At 40.9% G+C, this 24,050-nt stretch overlaps 2 protein-coding genes across 4 annotated transcripts in view; both read left to right on the plus strand.

Moving 5' to 3' along the window:
* Positions 1–2,260: 2,260 nt before the first annotated feature.
* Positions 2,261–8,510, plus strand: LOC102056785 (zinc finger protein 91-like). 3 transcript variants are annotated; one of them, XM_055714716.1, is made up of 4 exons: positions 2,261–2,386; positions 2,599–3,228; positions 3,867–4,550; positions 4,902–8,510. In XM_055714716.1, exons 1-4 carry the CDS (start codon positions 2,302–2,304, stop codon positions 6,344–6,346), a joined length of 2,844 nt encoding a protein of 947 aa, XP_055570691.1. In that variant the 5' UTR covers positions 2,261–2,301; the 3' UTR covers positions 6,347–8,510. The 3 variants fall into 3 exon arrangements, with proteins under 3 accessions (XP_055570691.1, XP_055570692.1, XP_055570690.1); XM_055714717.1 differs by having other exon boundaries at positions 5,201–5,336; XM_055714715.1 differs by having other exon boundaries at positions 3,867–8,510.
* Positions 8,511–9,457: 947 nt separating this feature from the next.
* The window catches only part of CDC5L (cell division cycle 5 like), a 35,167-nt gene continuing 20,574 nt past the window's right edge, over positions 9,458–24,050 (plus strand). The window contains exons 1-11 of the mRNA XM_055714718.1: positions 9,458–9,617; positions 11,854–11,957; positions 12,866–13,027; positions 13,862–13,989; positions 14,820–14,919; positions 15,175–15,393; positions 16,530–16,674; positions 16,799–16,987; positions 18,388–18,536; positions 21,155–21,317; positions 22,767–22,931. Coding sequence (XP_055570693.1) covers positions 9,573–9,617; positions 11,854–11,957; positions 12,866–13,027; positions 13,862–13,989; positions 14,820–14,919; positions 15,175–15,393; positions 16,530–16,674; positions 16,799–16,987; positions 18,388–18,536; positions 21,155–21,317; positions 22,767–22,931 — 1,569 coding nt within the window. The 5' untranslated portion in view covers positions 9,458–9,572. The remainder of the gene's footprint in view (positions 9,618–11,853; positions 11,958–12,865; positions 13,028–13,861; positions 13,990–14,819; positions 14,920–15,174; positions 15,394–16,529; positions 16,675–16,798; positions 16,988–18,387; positions 18,537–21,154; positions 21,318–22,766; positions 22,932–24,050) is intronic.

Consider the following 24,050-nt stretch of genomic DNA (forward strand, 5'->3'; position numbering starts at 1 on the left):
ACACTCCTTGAGCAGACGTATACAATCACAATCGATGTTTATTGTCGATGTTTATTGTCCCTGTTTCTCACTATTTCTTCATACCATGGTGATGGGGCAGATCCAAGGTCAGGTTGGGAACACAAGTCAGCAAGTCATGGTCAGGATCGGGCCCCATGAGGGTTGCCAGGATCAGGTACAGCCCAGCAACAGACAAGCAAGTCCGTGGTGCTGAGGCCAGGCGAGGTAGGGAGCCCACAGATCAGGGTCAGGGTCCGTATTAGTGGGTCTGTGGCCAGGCACAGTCAGCGCTGCGACACTGCAGGGCTATAGCTGAGGCAGCAGCCAAACACAGAACCTACTGTCAGTATAATCCAAATCTTAAGAGTATAATCATTATTAGTTATGATCTGATTTTACAGAAAAATAAATCATAATCAATTAAATGTTTCACACACACTTAGCTTCCCACATTTTCCTGGTTATGTGCTCACCCTTCTCCTGCCCCTCCCTAAGGCAGGCCATTTCATTCTGGGCTTGTAGGGGCTGTTACAGCAAAGTGTCCTTTGTCTAGAGGAAAGCTCCCTGCACATACAAATTTCCGTGAGTTAAGATCTTCTTTGGGACTATTTAACTTTCCTAGAGATTTTATACTCATGTTTGCAGAAATTGTAAGCCCTTAACCAAGCCGTTAATGAAAAACCAGGACTGGGAATCTGAACCAGATTCAAAGCCCCGTTAGCTCCGAAAATGAAATTAGCGTAGGTACCTGCATAATAATTTTCCAGCATACCCATTTTGTTTGTAATTTGCAGCCACTCTGGATGTAGGGAGCCACAGTACCACAAAACCAGGGGAAGAAGCAACAAGCTATGGCATATGATCATATGCCCTCACTAAGAATGGAAACAATTCACTTTGTGTGAAGGAGTGGTGCCAGTATGGACCTTAGAAGACTGGTGTTACATCATAGGAGGCAGATCAATTATAACTCAGACAAAACATAGACTCTCGAAGTACACCATGTCAGGAAAAGGAACAAATAGGCATGTTTCCACTTTATGGACTACAGGGTGGATACTTGCCTCAATGAACTGGGAAATTACCATGAAATTAGGACTAATTTTGTAACTCACAGCTTATGGACTGTTCAGTACGGGGGCTGAACATGAAAGTCCACTACTGCAAGAAAAAGAAACCAGCAACATCTACACCATATTCTTACTAATGAAAGACTTGAGGATGACAATTCAGGTGTTATTCTCCTCACTGTCAAAAACTTAAACAATGAAAAGGTGAGCATAACACCAAGAAAAGGTGCGAGAAACTAAGTACATATTTTACAGTTCTAATTGAATTGCTATTACTGAGATTTCTTCTCCACAAGTATTCTAAACACCATTTTATTCTTTTTTTCCCCTAATAATTAGATCTAGACTAATAATGATTCTTGAATTAGGCTGTTAAGATATCAGCTGTGCAAACAAATTCTTGGCTTGATATATATATCTCTCAATTCAATATTTATTGATTGATATGAAGTGTGCTGTTTCTCTGCCCATAAACAAGACCTTGAGCACAACACCAGCTATTGCAATGATCTATACTGTGTGTACATATATATAGTATGTGTCACAGCACTCTCCAAACTAGCCAGCTGCAACAAGGTCTTTTACCATCTCATACCAACATACTCTTCATACCAGTTCCTCTGCTGCCTTCTCCTCATCCAGGGCTTACATTCTCTCCTCTCAGCTTCTTCCTCCTCTCTCTTCCTTGACAGCTCCCTCTTAACAGAACAGCTACAGCTGCACCTTATCTACATCACCAACCCGACAACCCTGAAGCCAGCCCACAGTTGTATATTATCAATGCTAATCAACCCAGCTTCATTACTCTACAATTAGTATGCACATACATATATATATGTATGTATGCTCATTCCATTAGCAGAATCCCACTGTGATCAGGCAGTGAAGAGGCACAGGATCAGGCCATCTCTACCACTCGTATTTGTGCGAGTGCTTTACGTTTTCTGTCCGAGTTTACCTGTGTGGCTGGCCATGTGTGTGTAGGTAATGGGTAGGGGTAGGTAATGGGTGAGTAAATTGATTTTTAAACCACTTACACCGAAACGCCCGAGCGGCTCCCACCGCCCGCGCAGTTACCTCAGCTCGGGTCAGACCCCGCCCGCCTCCTCAGGCCACGCCCCCCGCCGCTCCCTCCAATCAGGAGGCAGCAGCTGTGCGCACCGCCCCCACTTTCTCCCCACCCCCGGAGGGTGAGAGCGCAGCGCCGCTGCGGCCCGGAGAGGGTGGTTTCATGCGAGCAGGGAGCTGTCCGGCCGTCCGTCCGTGTCGGGACATGTCAGTGAAACAGGGGAGCTCGGAGCTGGCCGACGACAGCGGTAGGTGCCCGTTTTCCTGGTGGGGACCTGGCGGGGCTCTGAGCGGGCCGGGGGAAGGCGCAGGGGGACTCCGTAACTATCCCGTCCGCGCGGCGGCGGGGCAGGTGTGCGCACGCGCAGTGGCACGTAGGCCCGGCGGGGTGTCGGGCGGCCTGCGAGTAGTTGAGGTATTTTGAAAATAGCCTTAATAATCTCATTTTTCCTGTCCTCAGAGTCGAATGTCTTTGAAATCGTTCTCCCGATCACTATCTTAGTGCTGAGCGATGATGACTTTCTCTGGGCGGAGGCTGAGGAGCAAGCAGCCAGCGTTCCAGAGCTGAGGAAGGAGAGCAAGCAGGAGGGTCACCTAAACAACAGGGTTTTCCTCAAAAGTGATGTGACACCTGCAAATGACAGTGATAGTTTAAGCATTCTGGAAGAAAACAAGCCTGCTTCAAATAAGGATTGTAGTGTGAAATACTCTGAAGAACATTGGGTTGCTGAGAGTGCATGTAACAACCATTTTGATCTGTTAAGTGACCACTGTGATGCAGACACAGATAAATATAGGCAAAATGACATGTTGCCTACATTGTCTTGCAAAACACAGCTTACAGAGGTAAACAAAACCAGTGACGGAGAAAAATGTGATAGTGATGATGGCTTTCAGATTCGGCTGCCTCTCTCCTCTGCTGACAGTGAGGGCAGAGATGATACCGTTGGGACAAGCGGACAGCTGACTTTGACAGTGGTATCCCAACATGAAGAGGAACTTGTCAGTGTTGCAAGTGTTCTTTCTGATGGTGGTCAAGAGACACAACCAGAAATCCACAAGGAGACGGAGGCAGTTGTTAAAATGGAAGGTAAGTTGTTAATAAGACTAGTGCAAGTTTTTTAAATGGGTGGGAAAGTCTATGGAAAGAATGCCAAACACTTATTTTAGAGTAGGCATTTCAGCGTAGATTATGCAGCAGAAAGAGAACATTGGCTGGAGTATGCTTAGTTCTTTCACAGACTTCTCTGAAAAGTAGTGAAACTACAATAAGTTGGTACTGTTTCGTTCTGCTCCAGTTTGCAAAATGGTGGCGCCTCATGTGGGAAAAAATGAAATACAAAGAAGAAATCAGAAGGAGCATCGTACTTGTGAGATTGGAGTCCTAGCAAAGTCTAGTGGCAATACTTTCACAGTAATTCTGGCATAAAGCTGTTTCATCAAAAACCAGGGGATGCAGCATTCTCCTGTGAAATTCAGAGCTTTGAATGAAAGAAGAAAGTGGGAAGAAGCAGGCTCATAACTAAGATTCCTCTTCTTAAAACATTTAAATGTGGGGGTGGGAAGCATTGAGAGAAACATTAGGAAAGAAGTGGAGATAAGAAAATATTAAGGAAAGAGTGAAGAGCAAGCAAGTCATTAGACAGTTTGGGATTGTTACTACCAATTAATCATGAACATTAGTGATTGTATGAAATGGCATGTATGTGACTTTTTATCCCCATGTAGATCCTGATTCTTCAAAGAATGGAGAAAATGAAGCTAATAACATAAAGGGAAGCAAATATGAAGGTGAAACTCTGAGTTCTCTTTTGGAACATGGCTTGAAAGAACTGAAATTTACCTATAATTGTTCTGCTCCACTTCTTAATGGATGTTCTCCTAATTCAGAAGAACTGCTAAAAGATGTAGGGAAACTGGAGACAAACACTTCCCCTTCTGCTGCATCAAATACTACTGGAGAGCATATTTGTGAGACATTAAGGCCACATGCTAAGAAAAGAAACCGGAAACAAAAAGTTGTTTCTCCTCATGCAAGCCCAAAAGAATTCCAAAGCCAGCAGGAAGGTTTGGCATGCCTAAGTAATAGTGTGACCATCAAACGTCTTTCTAAAGCATCTTGTTCTTTAAATAAGAATGAAAGGTTGAATTTGAAGTGCAGGCTTTGTAATTCTGTATATAAAAGCACTACACATCTAAAGAAACATATTTATTCAGCTCATAAATATAAGAAAATACACAAATTCTACTTTTGTAAAAGAATCTTTCTCTTTTCTCTCAACCTTAAGAATCACCTTAAATTTCATAAGAAAATCACTAGGTTGCAAAAGGCAAGAAAAAATAGAATAAATGCGAGAAAAGTTAGACAGAGAAGATCCAAAGAAAGAAAATCTGACACCAAGAAAAAAGAAAGTAAGTATGAGAAATTTTTCATCAGAATTAAACGGGACTTTACACCTCTGGGTGTGCTGATTAGTTTTTCTTGCAAAATTCGTTTCTTTGCTTCATCAAAGCCTAGGATTTTTATTCATCACATGAAGGGACATAAAGAGAGGCCACCTTACCAGTGTCCTCAGTGCGATTACTCCTGTGTTAGCTTATCCTATCTGTTAAATCACATGTATTGGCATGCTGGGTATAAGCTGTACCAGTGCAGGTTTTGCACCTTTTTTTCGTTGTATTATGCAAGCATGGTAAGGCATAGCTATGTACATACTGGGACTAAACTGTATTCCTGTGAGTTCTGCCAGTTCTCATTCACAGGCACCACGGGGTTAAACAGACACAGAAGATTATGTGCTGGCAAGGAAACATGCCAAGAGCAGCAACTCCACCTACGTGGAAGAAAGAGAACTCAAAGACCTTTAAAGAATTACACATGTGATGAGTGTAACATAGTGTTTTATACGAGAGGACGTCTCAGCTTCCATAAGAAATGTCATGAACAGTTTAAGGCTACTGCTAATAGTTATACAAATGGGAGCAATGAATATCATAAAAGCAAAATATGTGAATCTGACAGTGATTCTAAGGACTGTGTTTCTCTACCTCTTTCTGGTAAGGAAAATTGTCTCAATGGGGGAATGCTGGCTTCTGAAGTAGAATTTGAGTGGGCAGATGATGTGTGTGACAATAAGAAAATGTGCTCTGGAAAGAAATTCCCTGAAAACAGCCATGGAAGCAGCAGCTTACCTGTTATCGGCAATAAATCAGAAGCTCCTCTGAACTCATACAACACAGATGCTATCATTTCCAAAGAGGGACATCTCTTTGACTCCAAGGCCTGTCATTCACAAGTTCAAGATGATAATGCATATCATAAATTTGTGGAAAACACAAAGGATGTGTGGCCTTTAAATTTGTCTACATTCAAAACGTACAAGTGCCAGCACTGCAACTATGCTACCGCTGTTCATAGTGACTTTAAGCTGCACCTAGAAATACATACAGATGGAAGGCCCTTTGTGTGTAAAGAATGCAATAAGACATTTAAAACATCAAACCATTTGCAGAAACACAGTGTTACCCACATAAGGGATGGGTATGAGTTTGGCCATAGCTTCTATGTAGATAACAGCTTAGAGAATCTTGAATTGTGTCGTAAAATCAGCCTGTGTCCAGAAAGAGACTTCGCTTTCTTGGAAGGTTCAAACGGCATCCATTCCTTGCATGGTTCAGAAGTCCGTGGACTACAGCCAGATGTCCGAAGGGGCGAAGAAAATTATTTGCTAGCACAAAGTCAGCCACAATTCTATCAGTGTGCACAGTGTGAGTATGCTACTTATGTTTTAGGCAATCTTGAAGTACATGTAAGAACTCACACAGGTGAGAAACCTTACAGCTGTGGTGTTTGTCAGAAGAAGTTTCGTACTTCCAGTCACCTGAGAAGACACAGTGTGACACATTTTAATATAGGGTATTTAAAGTGCAGGAGCTGTGACTATTCAACAAACAAATGGTTGTCCTTGAAAAAGCATCTGGCCTCACACTCTTCTGAGGAAAGCTCATCTACTGGCTGGCTCTGTGAACAAAAGCTGCTACCTTTCAAAATACATACTTGTGAAGTGTGTGGCTATTGCACACCCCGCAATGGAAACTTGAAGCTACATTTGAGAATTCATACAGGGGAGAAGCCATTCAAGTGTGGTCAGTGTGCTGTTGCTTTCCGCACATCTAGCCATCTGAAGAGGCACTTACTGACTCACTAAAGTTGCGCTGCAAGAGGTGTAAATTTTCTACGGTAGATAAACGTGCTTTCCAAAAGCATGTAAAAGCACACACACAAAAAAATCCAAGTGTGAAAAGTCTGATGTGAGACTGCCTACCAAAAAATGTCTGGAAAAGCATAAGCAGCAACATAAGCTTCAAAATTGCAAGTTGGCATGTGATTCTGGACAGATTTGCATGTCCTGAATTTGTTCATTGCTGTTGTCCCCAGAGCAATGGCTGACCATGGGTGCATCCAGTGTTTTGGCCCAGCGTGAAACTCAGGGTAACTCGGGGTACTAGTTTGCTCCAGGTTCTGCTGAGAGCTTCAGCTTTAGCACCGACTCTGCTAGAGAAGATCATGGAGGAACTTTTTCATGCCCGAGTAGCTTCATAATAGCATGAGGTCAGTTATAATTTGGGCAGTGTTCATCAGTTTAAACAGTGCCACTTCTTTTCTTGTAAAAAATGAATTTAAAAACCCCAAAATAACTCTTGTCTAACTGACACAATGTTTAAAGGGAGGGAAGGAGGTGCACGTTACATTGTATAGTAATAACTTTTCATTTAAAAATTGTGTTTGGAGGCTTCATGGTACATCCCATCTGCTGAAAGTTGCATTCCCTGATCCCAGGTTCTCTTGCAATACTTGTGAGAGGAAAAAAAATAGTATCTCACAAAATTTCAGGAACAGAAGATTTGTGTCATTGCTGGGTAATTGGGATATGAACGTATTTTCTTTATTAGGCAGTTCTCTTGTCTGTACTTCTGATAATTCTTTGAGTAGTCTGACGGAAACAGTTATGTCCTTAATCATATATTTTATACTGAGAATTGATAAATTAATCTTCAGTTTTAAGTAAATACCTGATATTAATCTAGTATGAAATTCCTTTTCTCAAGCTGGTAGTTACTGTGCTCCTTGTTTCTGAAAATAGACAATATAATACTTTTCAAGGAACTTCTGTTAGTTTAACGTCTTGCTGATACATTGCAAATGCTACTTAGTTACATGGAAAACCTTAGCAGTATCTTGAACTGTAAAATGTATTTTCTTTAAGAGCTTTACTGGTTTCTAAAATACCACCTATAAGGACCACTTGTGCCAAACAGCAGCTGTTACCTGGTGCGGTGAAGGCAGGTGGATGCTTCTTCCACTTTATGGTCAAATCTAGACAAAAAAATTGTTTTAGAGAGTTACACAGAGCTGCGTGTGGATGTTGCTGACTGTTCCATGTTCAGTGTTATTGTTAACAGTGGTGTTACCCTCTTGAGCTGAGGAAGGACAGTGCAAAGGGCTGGTGCTACCTGTCCCTTTTGTTTATAAACACAGCTCATACTTTGCAGAGGCTTTCTGGTAACGTAGGAGGCAGGTTGGAATTGACTGTCCAAGGACATAGGGGCGTCTCCCACTTTGGAGATACTCAAAAGCCATCTGGATGTGGGCCTGGGCAACCAAGCTCTTTGTGGCCCTGCTTGAGCAGAGCTTGGACTAGATGACCAGAAGGCTTGCAGCCATTATGTGATTTGGAATGCAGCTTTCCAAGGGCGGATTGAAAATCACAATTGCTGTGTGTTTTTAAGGCCAGCTCAGCAAAGTTATTTAAGTGATCTAGTTCTTTGTAGTTGCACTAAAATCAGACAACTAAATATCTGACCCCTGGTGTTTAGAGATGTTTTTACTGCAAGGGAGGTCACTGTTTGGGAATAAGTGAATGATTGAGTAGCCACCTGATACATTTGTGAGAAAGAAGAACCTTATCCTGATACAAATAAAGAAAATTACTTCTGGGCAACAGTGTTATACAAGCATGGAGGAATTTTTCCCTGCATTACTGTACAACTGATCATTTATTTGAAGAAAAACTCCAAAGAACAGGTACAAAGAGGAAACAAAAATGAAGAGAATTGTAAGCCTATATATCAGATGAGACTAGGAAAGCTAAATCTGGGAGAGTAATTGTTTGAAAGTATGGTGTACAGTGATGAAGAAGGGAGCCCAATTTAAGAGGGATAAATCAATTGATGAAAGCTTTAAAAAGGCTTTGTAAACAGTGTGAATTTCTTTTAGTTGTAAGGAAGAACAACAGAAGATGTTTTCAGTTGGACCTTAATGAGTTTGTATCCAGGTCATTGCCTCTAATAAAAATAAATAGTGTTTCATGACTCCTGAGGTTTCCTCTCTGTTCCTTATGCAATTCACTGCACTTCTAGGGGCTGGAATTCTGATTCTGACAAATCAGAGAAATATAAATGTGAAGGCATACTTGTTTAAAAATAAGGACATGGGCTGTTTTTTATTTTCTATTTTTTTTTATTGATAGCTAAAGGTATATTTTTTATTTTTGCAGAGTTTAAAAAAAATAAATCAAAGCCTTTCCTAAATCATGCCATGAAGTTTTCTATTTCAACCAAGAAATATTTTCTTAATTTTCTTTATGAACACATTATGGATTTGGATAAAGCAGTACAATGTAGCAGGCAATTACACTAATGACATCTCGAGCAAATAGGTGGCAGTTTATCTGCTATGCAGCTGCTGAATAAATGAATAAAAGTTAAACGTGAAGTAAATGTGTATAGGTGAATCACACGGTGCTGCAGTATGGTTCACCACCAAAAAGGTTTATTTGCAGCAGAAGGAAGGAAATTGGATTTATTTATGTGTTTATTTTTAAACTGTACATTACTATATGCTTCAATTTCCTTTTGGGCTACAGCAAAAGCAGGTGTTTTTCTCAAGATTAACCACACTGTAAATGTAGCATTGGTGAAACCCGAATCGCTTCTGCTGTCCCCTTCCTTCCCCGTTTGTTCATCCCCCTTGGATGAACGCTGCCCTTACCGTGGTCAGAGCAGGGCAGAGCGCCCCCTTGAAGCGCCCCCCCCCCCCCCCCGAGGAGGCGCAGGGCCGCCGAGGCTGCGCCTGCGCACAGCAGCTGCAGCCCCCTCCCCTCCGTTCCCTGGCCCCGGCCGCAGTGCGCCTGCGCACGGCCCCTGCCCCCCCCGCCCCCTCCGTTCCGTGGCCGCAGTGCGCCTGCGCCAGCCGCCTCCGCCCCCCCCACCCCTCCGCCCCCCTACCCTTGCCGCCGCGCGCCTGCGCAGAGCGCGCGCCCTCAGGGCGGAGAGCGCCTGCGCGGGCTGAGGGCAGGCCCCGCTGAGGCGAGCGGCGCAGCCTACGCTTCCCCGCTTCTTCTCTGCAGGGCTTCGAACCCCTCCGCCGCCAAGATGCCGCGGATTATGATTAAAGGCGGCGTGTGGCGGAACACCGAGGTGAGAGTGGTCTCTGTAATTCCTCCGCCCCCCCCCCCCAAGGGCTGGGGCCTCAGGGGCTGGGGGGGGGGGGGGGCGGCCTGCCCTGCGCCAGTGCGCAGGCGCTGGTAGTGGGGTCGCGGCGCGCAGGCGCGGGGGGGGATGTCATCTAGCGGGGTGTCTTGTAACGGCAGGGGGGGAGATGGGGATATTGGTCCCTCTCTGGCGGGGGCTGTAGAGGGTTAGGCCTGTGCAGGCGCTGTGGCGCTGGCGGGCTCGGTTCCTCAGCAGCCTGGGCCAGGCCTGAAACACATAGCTGTCGTTTCTCCTGAAGGCTGCATGTGGAGGAGCGCGGGGGGGTCGGCCACGCGTGTGTGGAGGCTCTCCCTCCTGCAGAAACCATCCCCACAGCACCCGGAGGGTGTGCGTGGGCCCTGTTGTCTTCAGAGGTGTCCCTTTTGCAGACTGGACTGTGTCTTCCACTGCATAGGCAGGTTTCTTATTCGCTAGGGGTATGAGGCTGCTGAAATCTCTTGCCCTTGAAGACCCTTCTAAATGTGGCAAGGGTGAAGATGGGTGTGGGCTCATCACTTGCAGCCCGAGGTGTTTTGTACACAGAAATTTATCTGTTGTTCCAAAAAAGAGGGGGAAGTCCCCACCAAAACCCAAAGCCCTCCCATTTTTGCCCACACGTGCTTTCGGAACTGCAAGCGATCATGAAAAGGAAAAGAACATGATAAATCAAGGATGTGAGTTTTATTAGTTGCATGTTTAAAGCAAAATGATGTACCCAACACTGTAAAATCCAGACCTCTGCCACTGTATACTGCGAACACTAGGCATGTACATAGTTCCAGAAAGCAATGAGGAAAAAATAACAGAAGGTATACATATTGTGTGCTGTATGTGCTTTTAACCACATGCGACAGAACAGCTGTGTGCCAGGAGGTAGCTGAGTTGGGGGTGGTCAGCAGAAAGCAGAAGAACCACTGTGTGCTTATCCCATCCTTGCGAGCTTCCATAATTGACTAGTTTTAGCGACTGTTAAGAGAAACAGCAGTGCATTAAATAGATCATTGTTTTACCAGTTTCTGTGTACCAGAGATGAAATAGCTCTCTTTGGTGCTATTTTTTTGATCAACGTTTTGATTATACATACAGCATTAGAAATACAGAAAATGGAACCAGTTGATGTCTGGTCGTTTGTAAAAAGACGGATTACTTGTGAAAAAGCCTGCTTATGTCATCACTATGGCTACTGCCTGCCATATAACACCAAGTAAATTTTAAAACACAAGAGGATTTTTTTTTTAATAGAAATTACATAAATTGTGATTGCTGGCTCAGGCTAGAGCTTGTCATCAGCTTACAGTTAAAGCTGCTGTCGGCTCTGAGAGATGTCTGTGCTAGACAGAGTATCTGTCCTTGATGACTAGCATCTGCATGGTACAGCTGAACAGATTCTGAACACAGCTACAAGTACTTACTGGATACAGAAGAGGAACATCTGTGGTTGACAAGGCTGCAAGAATAGCTTTGATGTGTTTAAAACACTACTTTCTGACCTGTGAGGAAACCAGAAATAATTAACCCATTTATCTGGGGGGAGGAGAGGGAGGGAGGGATGGACGGATGGGTTGACAGACAGTTGATAGGACCTGTAGCTTTTGATCAAATCTCAGTACATACTTCGAAGTGTATGAACAACCTGGCTCCCAAGCTGAATCCTTTACATTTACACATACCTCCCTGATTTTATAATCTTTGGGATCATCACTTTTGGACATTCTGAACATTAAAGTGATTCATTATGATAATTATATGGTATTATTTAAAACAAGCCACCCAGAGATATATATTATTTCTGGTGTTTTTTTCCCCAATGTTGTGTCATTACCAGACAAACACTTCCTTACCTCTTTATTGCTGTCCTTCAAGGAAGACATAGAGAGCCTTTAAAGACTGTGCTTTAGAGGGCATTGAAAGCAGTTTTGGAAGTTCTGTTGGGTCTGTGAAGTTAGTCACAGTAATCGTCACGTGTCTTTTTCCTTTAATCTTTGTGGATTTGATTTGCCTTTGAAATACAAATCCTCATTAATCTTGAGAATGAGATGTGGAAAAGAAGTAAGAGTGCTGTGCTGTTTCTAGTGGGTCGGCCCATTAGATGAAATCTGCTGTGTTCTCCTCTGCTTGAGCTGAGCTTCTGTTTTGCAAGTTTTTGCAATTCATAACAGTTTGTTGGTTTCTTCTTTTTAAGGATGAAATTCTCAAAGCAGCTGTGATGAAATATGGCAAAAACCAGTGGTCTCGTATTGCCTCTTTATTGCATAGAAAATCAGCAAAGCAGTGCAAAGCCAGATGGTAAGTGAGAAGTGCCATGTCTGGGAACGTGAGATTCATAATCAGCAGGAATTTAGAAATTACCACAGATTAATTGATGTCCACAGAGGAACAATAGTTTTAAGATTGTTTGAGTTTTGTTACTGTGATATTTCGAATTCCTGTTGCTTGAAAGTAATTGAACAAAAGTAGCCAGATATTCTCTTTGTCAGTGACTGCAGTGTTAGCGAATGCAGGATCACTTAAAATTGTATACGTGATTTTTTCCCCATATTTACACGTTTTAATCAACATAACAATCATAAGCATTACCAAGAAAGTAAAACTGTAAGATATTAATCTCTCTTACTTTTTTAATTTTCTCATTTTTCATAACGAGAGTTTGGCTTGAGGATAAATTTCTAGAAATTGCACTGTGGAATTTAATTTTATATAAAAAATTGGAAGCTTAAAACTAATGCAGATACATGTATCAGAGTTAGTTTCTTGAGTACTGAGCTGCACGTATTTATTAGAATACTTCTGTGTAAAGGTAACAGTACTGGCACAGTTAAAGATTAGTAAGGTAACTGTTGAACGATCCAGACCAAACAAATCTATCATTTCTGGTACCTTTTGTTGTTGCGATACTTACTTTTCTTTTTCTGGATTAATTTTGTGACTCCTTACCCTGCCAGAACAGAGATGAGGAAAAGAAGAAGAGGCAGTATCTGTATGGAAAATAGTGTGTTTTAAAGCTGAAATACATATGTCATAAAAATACTATGGAGTAACATCCTTTTGTACAGAAAAAAAATGGTATGAAATATGCATGACAGGATCTTGAAATCTCATTGTGATGATTGGGGTAAACACTGTTCTGAATTAATTGAAGACAAGTCAATGGATAGCTTGGATCTGTCATCCTTAAGTTTTTCACTTTTTAACAGGTATGAGTGGCTAGACCCAAGCATCAAAAAGACAGAGTGGTCACGGGAAGAGGAGGAGAAATTGCTGCACCTGGCCAAGCTAATGCCAACACAGTGGAGAACCATTGCCCCAATTATTGGAAGAACCGCTGCACAGTGTTTGGAACACTATGAATTTCTGCTGTGAGTTGCTGTTTTGCTAGAGGTGTATAACAGGAACGTCTGCAAAGTCTGTTGTAGTGATGCGCTCCCATGGTGCTGAAGTATGATGGTCTCAAGTTGACCAAGTCCTTTTGTAAGCAAATCCTTAAGGACCATTCAATGCCTAGCTTGAAAGAAGTTGTTTCTGGAACCTGGAGAGCAAGCTTGAACAGAGATAGGTGTATATTTTCTTGCTTCTGGTCATTCTGGCTAGGGGAATGTCAAGATTGATGGTCTTGATAGGCTTCCATTTCAGGTTTATTTGGGTATTTTTTGATTGGCTGATCAACATAAATGGGTATGTGACAAAGAAGAAAAAAGACAAGACATAAAACACATGTTGAAATGGCTGAATGTGCAGCTGTCATCTCTGTATGCTACAGAGGGTTTCTTCAGGCCATGAGAAAGAAAGTGCTATTTTCCCTTCTGAGCTCTCTTAATTCTGGTGTGATTGGTTGAGTATAAAAGCATAATGGGAAACTCGATTGTTTTGTTACACTGCTTGAATTCCTGTTCTTACTGTTACAGATTATCTGAGGAGAGTTCACTGCTATTAGCTTTGTCAATGTTGTATTTTATATAATATTTTATTGTTGTAATGTAATACTATGTTGGCTTCTCTCTCGTCTCAATTTAAGATCATGACTACCATGTTCATGAATCTTTCCTGCAGTAACTGTGTAAGAAGTTTAACGTGTGGTGCATAGTACAAGGTTAAGTTCTTTGACCAGTCTTTAGGGGCATTTAAGGGGTGGTTCTTATGAGTCTGGGGGAACACAAAGAGCCAGTTGTGACATACATGCAATGTGGTTTTAGGGACAAAGCTGCTCAGAGAGACAATGAGGAAGAAACTGCTGATGATCCTCGGAAACTTAAACCTGGAGAAATTGATCCAAATCCAGAAACCAAACCAGCCAGGCCAGATCCTATTGACATGGACGAAGGTAAGATGGGAGGTTGTTTACCATTTTTTGGCAGAAATCTGATCTCTTTGGTTTTCCTTTTACACAGCCTCTGTACCCTGCGTTTCTTTTGTCTTTTTTTTTTTTTTTTTTTTTTTTTTATTTCCCCCTGCTGTTCCCTGATCATTTTTTTCTTACAGGTTTTGTCTTATTTCTGTGTCTGGTCAGTCAGTTACACTTTTTCAGTTTACTTTTCCTTTTCTTGGTGTGCTTTCTGCCTGCTTATCTGTTCATCATCTCTTACCATGACTGACTGTCTTTGCTTTGGCAACTGCTCTGCTTGTTTGCATTCTTATTTCTGTATCTTCATCTTTCCTCATTAGCTCATACATCCCAGATGAATCTGTGTGGAAGCGCAGGAGAACTACATGACTTTTTGCCTTGCAAACAGCAATATTATGAACTGAAATAATGAAGATTGCTAAAATTCCATTAATGGACCAGTGGTGTTTTTGAACAGTCACAGGTTCACAGCGCTTTTGGGTCTGGATGTAAATGAAATTAACAAGTTCTCTAACGTAGTACTCTCAGCTGAAGATGTAAATGAAATTGTAATTTCATTAGTGTGGTCAGTTTGAATATTTTGCAGTTAGGCATTTTTTTTCTTAAGTGCCTTCATGTCATCTGGCCAATGATTTAGAAAATGTATTGGAGCTACTTGGAGAAGACTAGTTTAGCGATCATGCAGAATTCCTGGGAAAACATTGATTCATTCAGCTTTTAAAGATTGCTTTCTGCTCTTACTGTCACTTTTCTCCTTACTTCCATCTGTAAGTGCAAATTCATAGGTGTATTTATCTGTACTATTGTAGATGAACTTGAAATGCTGTCTGAAGCTAGAGCTCGTCTGGCTAATACGCAGGGAAAGAAGGCCAAAAGAAAAGCAAGAGAGAAGCAACTGGAAGAAGCTAGGTAAACTTATTTTTAGTTTTATATGTTGGGACTGCTTTTGTTCACCCTGGAGCATTTACAGTGCATAAAGTGAGGCAAAGCATTAAGTCATTGCAGAGTCAGACTGTTTGGTAGTCATTTGTGGCAAGGGCTTCATTCTTTTTTGAATATGTACGTGCAGCCCTATCTCAGCAGCAACTGATTAAAGTAGTACCAAATCTTAGGAGCCGTCTATAGGTGTGTACTTTAGGTCACATAGTGTTACTGTTTCTTTAGACGTCTTGCTGCTCTCCAGAAAAGACGAGAACTTCGGGCTGCTGGAATTGAGATCCAGAAGAAAAGAAAAAAGAAGAGAGGTGTGGATTATAACGCAGAAATTCCATTTGAGAAGAAGCCTGCCCCTGGGTTTTATGATACATCAGAGGAAAACTACCAGACCCTGGATGCAGATTTCAGGAAGCTACGTCAGCAAGACCTGGATGGAGAATTAAGATCGTAAGTGTGTTTTACTAATGACGTAACAGTACATTTGGAAAAACGACCCAAACAAACAAACCATGTATGTATAAGTGTTAAGTCTTGGAAATGTTTGAAATACAGTATTTTCAGTGGGACAGATAGTAGTGCAGTTTGCTTCTGCCTTTTCAGTCCCCTGTATTTTTTAATCTTTCTAAAAGATCTAGTTGCCTTTTTTCCCATGAGAATAAAGTTCCTCATGCACATACTTGCTCTTTAAATGGAAATGGTAAGTTTTTTGAGGTTCATTTTCTTAGTAGCAGTAGATGGTTTTGTACCAAGTACAAGTAGATTGCTTGTGTATTTGCAGTCCTTTCTCCAAGTAATAACATTAAGACTGCTTACAGGAGTAGATTTTACTTGTAGTGTTGCTTTTGATGGAATTGTTCTGAAGTAGAATCTCCTTAAATGCTTAATTTCTCCCCTTCCCTCCAGAAAATCCCAAAACATGCAGTTGAGAAATTAAATGCCCATCTTCATCTTGAGCAGTATGGTACATATTTAATTGTGGAATTACATTTCCCACTACTTCTGCCAACTGCTTTTTACTGAGGGTGGAGGTCTGATACTACATAATGATTTGGTTTATTAGCTTGCGATCTAATTGATTCTTTCTGTATGGCTCTTAGTTCAGAGGGTCTGGCAGGAGCTTCAAACTGAAGCTTATGATTTCACAGGCTGACTCCACTGCTATTTTAAATAAATACCATTTTTGTTAAATACTGAAGAGAAATTGGTTTCCATATCCCACAGAAAACTTAGCAGCTGCTGGAGAAAAAGGGACTGTTCACATCTGATTCTTGCTATCTAGATTATCAGACTGACATTTTTCTTCTTGCTCCAGTGACACTGTCGATTGTAGCTGAAGCAACCACCTGTTGCTTAATTCCATAGTTTAGAAGCATTATACTGCCTTGTAGGTTCTGCTGTGAGACCTGCAGACCGTATCTAACCACTTAGTTTCTGCACCACAAGGTGGTTGCTCTTCCTGGTATGTGTTTCATTTCCTCATGTCCAGCCTTTGATCAGGATACAACCTTTTTTACTCTGCTTGTTTAGTTTACTGTGTAGCTGTTCTGTGTGTTCTAAAATTACTCTCTCATCCATAATGACAGTGAAAAGGAGGGAAGAGAACGCAAAAAAGACAAGCAACATATGAAACGGAAAAAAGAGTCAGACTTGCCTTCAGCTATTCTACAGACCAGTGGAGTGTCAGAATTTACCAAAAAAAGAAGTAAACTAGTGCTTCCAGCTCCTCAGGTAAGCTATTCATTGATTAAAGAATTACTTAGAAGGCCAATGCCAATCAGTGGTTTCTGTTTTAACAAGTGGATCTTCTGGTTTTATTTTATCTTACTATCCCTTGGAATTTTCTCTTTTAAAGATATCTGATATAGAACTTGAAGAAGTTGTAAAAGTAGGCCAGGCAAGTGAGATTGCACGCCAGACTGCTGAGGAATCTGGAATTACAAACTCAGCTTCCAGCACTCTTCTATCTGAGTATAATGTGACCAACAACAGCATAGCACTAAGGACTCCCAAAACTCCAGCAGCACAGGACAGGATCCTGCAGGTAGAGTATGAACGTACAGAATGTTTTTTTTTGTGTTAGTGCAATGGTCAACTGAATAGAAGGTGTAAATACCGTAGAAACATTCCTTAGATTATGTGTGGTACTGGGATTTGAACTGACACATGATCTCCAGGACACACTGGAAGGCATAGAAGCAGATCTGCTCCTGTATGATCGGTTGTCACCATGTTTCAAAACACTATGATACTTTTTTGTTTGTTGTAACATATTGCATGCAACTTTTAGCGTTAACCTTTCTCCTGGGGTCTTAGATAATTTCCGTTTGTCTTGGGTACCTCTCAGCATCAAAGATGTAGATGATGTTCATGTCCTTAAAATAGCATATTTTATGTTGTTTCCTACTTAGCTTTGCTATGCAGCTTTTATTTCAATTAACAAGAAGTAATTAACTGCAACAACGCAAGAATATTTTCCTGGAACTTTATTGGGTTAAAATTGCTTAAGACAAAGATTGTAAAAAACCTACCTTTGCAAACTCTGAATTATATATGTTACACTGATTGTGTGAGTGTCTGGGTTCTTTCAAAAACTAATAGTGTTCGTTAATGTTTTGTGGAGTGTGGAGAAATGGCTAAATGCCATCAGTGCAGCTAGTGTATAAAACAAAGAAAACTCCTATGTTGATAATGAGCTATAATTTAACAGTTTCATAGGAGAAAAAAAGTTCCTCACTCTACAGATCATAACCTAAGTCTCTGTGCAGTGCCGTTTGAAGGAATGGTCACGTTCCCCTTCAAATGGCGTACTCTGACATCACATATATCACAATGTTATGCCTATAGACAGTTCTGTAGATTGAGGAGTAGCCTTTGTGCAGTTAATTGCTATAGGCAGTTCATTCATTATTTCAGCTCATTTTCAGAGTGACTTAATTCTTCTTTCTAAAAAGGAAAAATAGGGGAGTATTCATAAAAGCCCCAATTGACTCATGGACCAAAAGTCTGAATAGTGACCATCTGTTTTGGAACATTCTCTTTGAAGTGCAGTTTGGATAAACTTCACTGATTTTGGATTTCAGAGTGCAAGTGTGCTGTTCCCTCTGAAAATCAGTATCCTTAGGATAACTAATAAATCTTGCAGGTGTTTGGAGTCTGGCAAACTGAAGGAAGTTGAAACATTAAGTAACCCATTTATTTTTGCAGTTCCAGTTTTTTCCATTTTACTGAAAATGAAGTTTAGAATACCTTTCAGTAGAACAGTAGGGTTTATAAATAGGAGGCTATGGATGTTGAAGTTAAGTGTTAAGCATTTTCCACAAGCTGATTGATCATCAAATAACTTCAGCTGTTTTTACTGCTACTGAATCTGTTAAACATGTATAATAGAGTGTGGCTGTGAAAATCTTAAGTGATGTACTGCCTGTGTTGTCTGTTATACAGGAAGCCCAGAATTTGATGGCTCTCACAAATGTGGATACCCCCCTGAAAGGAGGTCTTAACACTCCCTTGCATGAAAGTGACTTCTCGGGGGTAACGCCACAGAAACAGGTTGTTCAGACTCCAAATACAGTGCTTTCCACACCCTTCAGGTAAAGCAGACTCCTTTTCTGATGGGTTGTTGGCTGGCTACATATCTAGTGGTGGGGGGACAGAGTGGATTTTGATCTGTGAAACAGTAGGTCATGATCAGCGCTTCAAAACAAATTCTAACTTGCTTTTAGTTGGAGCCCTTAGGCAACTTTCTCCTTCTCTGTGTCTTTCACAAGCTCAGCCACATCATCTGTATTTTTACAGTGTGTAGCGCACTTGAGTTTTGGCCCAAAATGAGGCCTTCTGTGGTCTGGAGCAATACAAATTATACTGGAGTAATACAGGAGTATAAATAGTAAGATGGAGTGTCATTCTGTATGTGGATCCTAGCCTTTCGAAAGTGTTACCTCTGATTCAAAGGTGTGGGAGGTCCCTTAGCCAAACCCACACTGAATTTTTGAGAAGTTGAAGTAAATATTTTATAAGCCATATATATCCAAAATAAAATATTTATTATATTGCCAATCTAAATAGTATGGAATTGCTGGTTTAACTCTTATGGTGGGTCCTGAATAAATATATATCCCACAAATGCCAAATACCATACAGCTAAAAAATATTACACTTGGTACATTTTGTCTGTCAATTTTTTTAATTTAGGTTCTAATTTTACTTGTGTCACGCTAGTAGGCAAAGTGGAGAATGAAATAAAAAGGACCTTTATGGCAGCTTTTCAAAAGCAGCTTTATTTTGTTGTTTAAAAGCTGTGTGCAAAAGCCCTGCTTTTTAATTGGATCTACATAAATAAATCCTTTTCTGGAAATCTATTGCTGTCAGTGTGATGCATAATGAATGTAGAGTTTGGCCTGGAGTGATCTGGCTGTTCATTTGGGTTATTTTATATTAAAAAATATAAAGACATTCTGATTTTGTTGTTAATTTGGTGGTGGGGGGGTTGTGGTTTTTTTTTTTTAGCTTCTGAAGTTCAGATTTGCACATGTAAATATGGTGCCTCTCTATGAATTTGGCTTGTTTTGCAGAAATGCTCTGTCAGTGTGAAAATTCAAGACCCTGAGCAGAGAGAAAAAAAATAATCCATTAAATGGTTCAAAAAAATAAAGGGAAGCCATAACTTTTTAAGGAGGCAGAGTAGTGAAGCAGAGCCATCATCTTATTATGTAGGCCAAAAAAGCAAGTAGTAAATTAAGCACACCTTTTTTTCCTATGATGGTATGAAATTTGTAGTATTTTGATGCAAGGTGTTTATGGAAGTTGTTGCCTTGCATTAGGTTTTTTTGGGGGGCGTTGTTGTGGTGGGCTTTTTTCCCCACATCCTAGTTACAAAAATTTTCTTAAAAGGTATTAAGTTGGAAATTGTAATAGGGTTTTAAACACTAAATGGAACTGAGACAACTAGAAAAAACCAACTCCCTTACTTGGAAATTGTTCCTTCTCAAAAGCCAGCATAAAACATTTTCTGCTAGTATAATCAACAAAGTAAATATATCCTATGAAATGTTCATTTGAAAACGTAAAAATTAATTTTGCTGGGTTTTCTTTTGGGGTGTCATCTTACAAATATTATTGCTGGTAGTTTTTTATCCTAATGAGAGTTCATAAAAATCTGTAAAACCTCAAACAAGAGGAAAGAATCACTTGCCTCTCACAGACATACCCAGTAAATAAGGGAATGTTGTATCCCTTGAAAGAGGACCAGTAGCGTTTGTCAGGCCATAGGTACAATTGTGTTTATCCATCATCATGGCATCTTACTGGCACTACAGAATTACAGTAACTAGTAGTGGAAATGACGTATTAAGTCATCTTGTTCAGTTTGTCTCTGCTGGGCTTGTCATCTACAGCACACATATTTGTCATTACTGTTTAAAACTCTTTCCATTAGTGTAGATGAGTACCATAATACAGGCTTTTTTCTAAAAGTTTTTCCTTTTCCTGAACTTGTTTTCTTTGAGACATTTAAGAATATCTTATCAGTTTTTTGTTATCATCATCACTAAGTGAAACCTCATTCGTTGTAAGTTGGCAACAGAAAACCTGTGATTGTATCCAAGACAATGTCTGCAGGCCTTCCATGTAGTAGGTTGCTGGGACAGAGAACGTTTTTTCCCAGTCTAGAGGAGAAGCAACTGAGGCCTACAAAGTCTAAGGCTTAATCCATTTTGCCTAACCTTAGGTGCTTACAAGTAATTATTGTGATGTAATTACTCCTTCAATAATGGGTGAAAGCAAAGAGGCATCTTCAGAGTGATTCATTCAGTTGTAAGATGGGCCAGCTGTTAAGCCTTGATGCATTCAGAATGAATGACTTGTCATGGGCGCTAGGGAAATGACAGCTTGCAATTAAATCCTGATTACTGTATCCCAGAATAGTGCCTGGTAATCCCTTCTCTCAAAAGCAGCAGTTTGTGTTAATATAGTTCCTGGAACTTATCTTAACGTAATGATGTGCCTAGATTTCTGCTGGACAGGTCCTTGGTTACCCCTTGACAGGTTTAAACAACATTTTGGGTTCTTCTAATTGCATATTATAGTTCCACTGCTGCTCCAGAAAAAAAATTAGATTGAATTTATTAACAGTACATAACTTTTTGCAGCATTCACTGAAAGTAGAGCTCTTTAGGAAAAAAATAAATGACTGTATCCGCACTTCCTCTAGAACACCTTCTCATGGACCGGAAGGCTTGACTCCCCGTGGAGGGCTGACTCCTAAACCTGTGGTTGGTACAACTCCTGGTAGAACTCCACTGCGTGATAAATTGAACATCAACCCAGAAGAAGGAATGGCAGATTACAGTGACCCATCTTATGCAAAACAAATGGTAAGAAGCACTTAAGAAGTGGAAATCAGTGCTCTGTTAATTTTCAGGATTTTTAGTTCTCATGTCCTGAACAGAATTTTACTTTATAGTAAAAGCAAGTATTGCTTCTACTGCTTGTCTACAGGTCTGTTCTCACCACCTGATAAATTCAAATCTTTATTTGAAAGAACAGAAATCTTGCCACTTGGAATGGCTTTCAGTGTGCTCAGTAAAAGCACTCTAAAGCTGTTTGTGAAAGAAGACATAGTTCAGCTTCAGTCCTCCTTGTATCTTTGAAGTTGAGCAGGAAATACGTCTCAAGCAAAGATTCATTTTTCTTGCAATCCTACGCAGCCCTCAAATCCCTCATCATCTTGGCTTCCTGATTTAACTACAATACCTTTTCATCAGTCTGTCGTGTTGACAACATTGAGCTAAAGGAGTTTAATTTTTGTCATTAGGAGCGCTTGGGTTTGAGATGTCCAGTAATCTGAGTCCCATCCAGATTCTTTCATCGCCTTTGGCAACAGATGTTTCCGTTCTTGGAGATTCAGCCAGATGTACCCTGCCAATTAGACACGGTATAAAAGGGCATATACCTAATAGGTAGCACCTTGGGAACTCCTTTTATGTGGCTGAATCTGCAGCCTTGACTGTGGCTTTGGGATATCTCCCACCAGAGCTATTGACATTTTTCTTTTTGGGCTAGCTAAGGATATCCACTTCAATTTTTTTGGCATGTTCTTCTCACAAAAATAACTACAGGTTCAGAATTTCAGGTTTCCTCTTAGCTTGAAGAATGAGGTTTATTTGGTGTCCTTATACTTAGTTTGGTTTTGTCTCAGCCTTTTTATAGTAAAAAAGCTTTTTGCTGCTAGAAGGAAAACTGGGGCTTCAACTTTGTGATTGACTCCACTGTTTCCAGATCTGGTGCTGGTGGTCTCCGTTTTGTACTATGTCACAGTCCCCAGATTTGTGAGCAACGGCAAGGAAACAAGTTCCAGTTAGGCTTGCAAGTAACTGCTGTGTCCGTCATCAGTGTGTGCAGGTTTTTACCTATTTTCAGTTTCTTGAAAGGTATTTATGTGGGTCTCTGCTGTTGTCTGAAACTACTGGGAGGTGTAGGTACCATGCTGCTTTGCTTGAAAGTATTTCAGCCTGTTCGAAGATTTCATTAGCTATCTTTAAGAAAGCTGTCTGATGGGTTTTTTTTTTAGTATCACAGAGTTTCTGTGCTTAAATAGTGCATAAACTCTGGGGTGGTGGTCTGCAGGCCAGCCTGGATTAGTAACATGCCTCTTCTGTTAGACTTCAATTGGATTTTGTTTCTGTTGGCTTTGCAGCAGACTAAGATGGCTAGGTGATGCTAGTTGTGTATTGTTCATATTTGTTAATGTAGGTGAATGGAATTTGATTGTATTGCACCTTAGTGTGTGAATCCAGTGTTATATCTTACTGTTATTTCAACAGGAGAGAGAGTCTCGTGAGCATCTGCGCCTTGGACTCATGGCCCTTCCTGCACCAAAGAACGACTTTGAGATTGTTTTACCTGAAAATGCAGAAAAAGAACTTGAGGAACATGAAGTAGATGAAACCTTTGTAGAAGATACTGCCGATATAGATGCCCGCAAGCAGGTTGGTGTGTGTGTGTGATACAGATAGTGCCTTTTGTGTAAAATAAAAAGATGTTCCTTGTATGGTTCCCATAGTTTCATACCTGTTCAGTGGAAGTGGTACAGCTTCTACAGGATAACAAAGTAAAATTTACCTGGTTTGTGTGTTGCCATCAGAATATACACACACAGGTGCTATATATTAGTTTTCTGTCTGAACCCTTTTCCTAATTTGTTAATGTTACATATCACATCGTTTTCTATGATGAAGAGTGTGTATGTCCTACCTTGTGTGTTTGTCCCCCAAAAGATAAAAACACAATTAGAAGTTTTTCTACAGGGGCACATGCTTGATTTTAAGCACGTGAGAATTGTGGGGTGGTTTTAGTTATTTTGGGGTTCCTTTTTTTTCATTTTCAGGTTATTTTCTCAAGGTTAAAAGTTACTGTTTGTGAAATACAAGACAGATGTATCCAAATTCAGGCAGGCTGGTGGCACACAGGTAGAAATCTACCATGCAGTGAATTCACCTCTTTTGTGTGACTTGTACCACAGGATTACCCAGACAGCCAAGGTGTGAACAGGTCCCTGGTTTCATTTTCTTTCATTTCAGAATCAAGGAAGGCTGGATAAAGTGCTGGCTTAAATTCTGGTGGTTAAATAGCTGTACTGGCCAGTAATTAGAGACACTTCAAACTTTTCTGTTTTGTCTCTTTTATTGCTTATCCTAATTTTTGTGATGCAAGTCTGATTTTGTTATATACCTTAAATCAGGGGTCCTCAAACTTTCTAAACAGGGGGCCAGTGTGGGGATTAGGTGGCAGGAAGTCATCTGCGGCTGCTTGGTTTCCCCCCCCAACCCCCTGCGGGGGGGGCGGGGCAGACAGGGGGGTTCTGTAAATACCGGGGGCCGGATTGAGGACCCTGGGGGGCTGTATCCTGCCCGCGGGCCATAGTTTGAGGACCCCTGCCTTAAGTAAATGGTTTTTTGAGTTCAGAGAGAGTTTTGCCAATGACACTACTTTGGCAAGTGAACAAAATACTTTAAAAAAATTCTATGCTCTGCTGTCTTCTAGTATGGTAAGCATTTCCCAAAATATGATTCCTAGCATGTCCCATTTGGGGAGGAACACATTATTTG

This window comes from Falco cherrug, chromosome 6 (assembly GCF_023634085.1).
Source record: "Falco cherrug isolate bFalChe1 chromosome 6, bFalChe1.pri, whole genome shotgun sequence".
Taxonomy (NCBI): Eukaryota; Metazoa; Chordata; class Aves; order Falconiformes; family Falconidae; genus Falco; species Falco cherrug.

Coding starts and splice junctions, on each gene's coding strand:
- LOC102056785 (XM_055714715.1), top strand. CDS start 2,302: ATGCGAGCAGGGAGCTGTCCGGCCGTCCGTCCGTGTCGGGACATGTCA. Junction 2,387..2,598: donor GGAGCTGGCCGACGACAGCG/GTAGGTGCCCGT, acceptor TCCTGTCCTCAG/AGTCGAATGTCTTTGAAATC. Junction 3,229..3,866: donor GGCAGTTGTTAAAATGGAAG/GTAAGTTGTTAA, acceptor ATCCCCATGTAG/ATCCTGATTCTTCAAAGAAT.